At 52.5% G+C, this 4278-nt stretch overlaps 1 protein-coding gene across 1 annotated transcript in view; it reads right to left on the bottom strand.

The window, feature by feature from the left end:
- Positions 1-4278, bottom strand: part of PRICKLE2 (prickle planar cell polarity protein 2) — a 343057-nt gene that overhangs the window by 44907 nt on the left and 293872 nt on the right. Inside the window, 2 exon segments of the mRNA XM_007445671.1 lie at positions 1-2; positions 5-618. The exon segment at positions 1-2 is cut by the window's left edge and continues 278 nt beyond it. Coding sequence (XP_007445733.1) covers positions 1-2; positions 5-618 — 616 coding nt within the window.

Genomic DNA, 4278 nt, shown 5'->3' with positions numbered 1-4278 from the left:
GGCATTCCTTGATGAAGCTGCCACCGTGCCCCTTCATGGCCAGCGATGAGCTCCTTTTGGGGTTGCTGAAGTGCTTGGCCCACATGTCGGACTGGGCCCCGGCCCCTTGTCCTCCCGGACTGTAGGAAGTTCTGATGTTGCACTGGCTGAGGAGCTGCAAGGGGCTCTGTGACTGGTTCTGCTCCATCTTGTTCCCGTAATGGTACGGCTCGTCCCGGCTCCTCCAGATGGGGTCCCGGTTGAGGCTGGGTGTCTGGCTGGACAGGCTGAGCAGGTCCATCTGCAGCGACAGGGGGTCCACGTCAGCTGACAGCCGGTTGGAACTCACCTGCAGCTGGCTGTGCTGGCTCAGCATGGGCTCTTCCGTCTTGCCCTTGTTCTTGCCGATTTTGGCGCTGCGCCGGGACTCCTTGGCCCGGGCGTTCTGGAAGGCTGAATCAGAAGAGTCAGAGCCATTGGGGTCCTCCCCGGCACTGCAGGCCCGTGAGCAGAAGATCTGGCCTTGCTTGGGGAGGAACGGCCGCCCCAGGAGGGACTTCTTGCAGTGAGCACAGCAGAAACAGGTCTCAGTGGCATGCCAGTGTTGGCCGTCATAGGTCATCTGACCTTGGTCGATCCCTGGGAAAAGAAGAGAAATGAAGAGGCTGACGAGCTGCTCAGAGTTATTACGTGACGACATAAAACACACAGCACCCTGGTTTGGCTCAGGCTTCCAGAGGCAGCAGAATAAAATGTCAATAAATCAATGATCAGGCCCCCGTGTAAATAGTAGTCATGTCCTGTTAGGACAGCCCCCTCGTTCTACCCAGTCAGGTCCTCCTTAACTCAGTTGCTCTGAGCGCAGAGAAACTAAATCCAAATGGCCTGTCCATGAATCCTTCCGCCTGGGGCACGTTCCTCCAGATAAACAGCAATAATGATACTAGGGTGTGAGAAGCACTGCTTTAAATGCTTTGCATGTATGTAAACTCACTTAACCTCTCAACTGTACGAGGTAGGTTTCTAATATTATGTCCATTTTTCAGAGGAGAAAACAGAGGCAGAGGAGGTTGAATAACTTGCTTAATGTAAAGGAGCGAGGAATCATAGATGAGATCTATACCCAGGAAGTCTTGTTCCTAACCATGACCTCGATAATCATCTCTCAGTCCACTCAGGGGTCTGCTCAAATGGCAGCTCCATGGAGAAGTCTTCCTGTCCACCCTAAAAGCTGTATTTTCTTCACAGCATGGACACTGCTTGACACTGAGCCACTACATATGTGCATGTGTTAATTACTAAAAGTAAGCTGTACGATGAAGTTTCTGGGGCATCTCCAGGAACATGGCCTGGCACATCACAGGGGCTCTTCATGTGTGGAACGGATGAATGAATTGAATTCCATCACCAGGGCCTGGCATTCCAAAGGGTAATTACTTTAGCAGTTTAGTGGAAAGGAAAAAAGTGGACTTCAGTTCATGGTAAGGAAAAACTTGGATGTAGTCGGTCAAAGACATCACCTCACCATAAGCATGCATATTCTTTGCGTAACTTCTGTCCCGTGCCCGGGCTGTGCCTCATTTACATAACATTGTTACACCTGCTTCTGGGAACTTCCCATAGCCCCTCTTGTGTCTCAGAGTCTCTTCTGCCCTCTTCTGGTTACAGGACTTAACTTCCCTGTGGGACACCATCTCCCTGCCACCCTTGGGCCATGAGCTTTGGGCAGGGCTAAAGCCACACCTGGACCAGCACTGGCCAGTAAAAACACCGTATCTCCCAGCCCAGTTACTAGTTCAAGGGTGGGCACCTGACCTGCTAAAGGGAGAGTCACCTGGGACTGTTGCTAAGAGAGCGACACAGGGAGACTCTCTTTTGACAGCAGTTGCTAAATGGGCAGAATGGGAGCCGGGAGCTGTGGGACCTACCTCCCAACCTCCCGTAGGGAGAGCCTGCTGAAAATGCAGACCCAGCAGTGACTGTGGGATGGGAAGGGACCTCTGCAAGAATCCTGATGTCTAGCGATCAATGCCTCTCCCGAAATGCAGTACCAATGTGAACTTTCACCTTTGGTGGCTGAGAGTCCTGAGTCTGAACTTTCCAAGAGTAACCTCTAGATAATTGTCTAGAGAGGCTGTGAACAAGAAACAGGGGAAAGGAGAAGGGAAGAATAAAAGGCAAATGGCACAGCAGCCTCTCCGGGTCCTCCCTGTGTAGCCCTCACTTCCCTTTATGTCCCTGGAGCCCAGGGAGAGAGAAGCATAAGGTAAATTCTTCTAGGAGCTCCTCCCTGAACTGAGGGGTCTCTGTTTATTCAGGAGTCAGGCCCTAGGGACCAAGAGGGGATTTTTAGCAGGACAGGAGCAACCACAAGGGTCACTCCAAGATCAGAGGGACACTGAATCAACTCCCTTTCAGCACCGCATTCCCAGGAGGAGTGAGAACTGGCAGGGGAGGGGCTCGAGACAGCAGGCACAAAGCTGGGGCTCCGAAAACATTCTCTCCCCCGTCAGGCTGCGGGGGAAGCAGGGGCAGGCAGCACAGGCAGGCCGAACTCCCTGGTGCGGCATCAGGACTCAGACAAACACAAGTTCAAATCGCAGCTCCATGCCATGCCAGCTGGTTGTAAACATGCTGAAGCCCGTCAGCTTGGTTCCAATCTTGGCTGGGCCGCTGCTGGGCTGTGCGACCCTAGGCAAGTGGCTTCATGTCTCTGTGCCTGAGTCCTCTCCACAGTAAAACAGGGATAATAATTGTACTTACTTCAGAGGGTTGCTCGAGAACTAACTGAGTTAAGATGCAGTGAGTGCTCTGCTAACTCTTCCCAGCCCTCTTCTTGAGTTTTTATTAGGTCTCAAGGCCTGTCTCCCTCTCTGCTCTGAGGGCCGCTACCTGGATGCTGTCCAAGAAAGAACTGGGAGGCTGGCTCGGCCCTCCCTCCCCTCTCCCCGCTGTTCCCTCTCCTCCAGAGAGCTTCCACTGACATCCCAGCTGCCCTGGGTCCTCACTGTGAGCTCCGACTCAGCACAGCATCCCAAGCAGCTGCAGCCTTATCCACTGCCTGTCAGAGGTGTGCAGCAAGTCCAGCTCCTATAAGGCTGTTCCTCCACCAGCTGCCTCCCTGTGCTTCTGCGAGGAAACAGACTCAGATGCGGCAGCGGGGGCCTAGTTCTGGGGATGGGGGCCTCACAGAAGGCCGGGCGGCGGTAGGGAGAGCGGAGCGGGAGGCACGTCCCAAAGCGGCCCAGCAGGCAGTGAAACATGGTCCCCGATAAACATCAACGATGTCAGATGGTGCTCTGAACTGCTCCTGAACTCTAAACATCTGGAAAAGGGTTCGGCCGTTCCACATCTAAGCGTTCCTTTTTTATTCCCTCCCTAAGCCCTTTAAGTACTTCTCTGAGGGTGTATGTGTCTACTGCTGCTACAGCCTCGGTGTGTTTATAGGACTATTTACTCTGCTGTGAGCAGGAAAAAGTACCGTTGCCCTGGCAACGGCTTCCTGCTGTAGGGTCCGCACTGAGTGGCTGTATAAATAGGGAATATTTGGATAATATGGTCAGAGCAAAGCACCCAGCCACTGCGGTATGTGTGATATACAGAGCATACCCTTTCTCTGTTGCAAGAAAAGTTATGTTGTACAGAAAAGTGGATTTAGGAAAAGAAAAATCAGGGACAGCATTTTAACCACAGCAGTGATAATACTGCAGGCCACAGTGCTCCCCTCTTCTGATAAAGCATTGATGCCTTTTTATGGCTTTCAGAGGGAAGGAGAAGGGAATGCCAATCAAAGCTAAAAAGAAGACAGAAACAGAAGAAAACAGGGAACTTCGGAGGTGTACATGCTGCGGTGACATATTTTCTCTAGTCCAAGCTACCGAGCAAAAATTCTAAGTGGCAGTTCCTGGAGAGGCTTTTAAGCCTCAATGGAACGGGACAGAAGAAACAGAAATACTAACAAGCAGGGGGTATGGTTGCCATAGGCAGGTTGTCTATACTCAGCCTCTCTCAGCTGAGCAGGCACCTCCCTGCAGACCCAGAAGCCACAGCGAGCAGTGCTGGGTCAGCACCTCCCACCACTTCCCCTGATCAAGTCCCACCCCTCGCCCTTCCTCACCTGCCCCACCACCTGTCCAAATCAAGCTCATTTCCTAGCTCTTAGAATAAAGGGAAGTATGTCTGTTTAACCGCTTTGACCCTGTGAGAAATGCATCAGGCTGTGAGAGGGGGAGGTTTTTAGGGGTTGGGGAAAGGGGATTTTCACAACACCCCAGCCCCCAGAAGGGAACGCTGCTGAAC

The sequence above is a fragment of the Lipotes vexillifer genome, unplaced genomic scaffold, assembly GCF_000442215.2.
Source record: "Lipotes vexillifer unplaced genomic scaffold, Lipotes_vexillifer_v1.1 scaffold239, whole genome shotgun sequence".
Lineage (NCBI taxonomy): Eukaryota > Metazoa > Chordata > Mammalia > Artiodactyla > Lipotidae > Lipotes > Lipotes vexillifer.
This window is presented reverse-complemented; position numbering and strand designations above follow the sequence as displayed.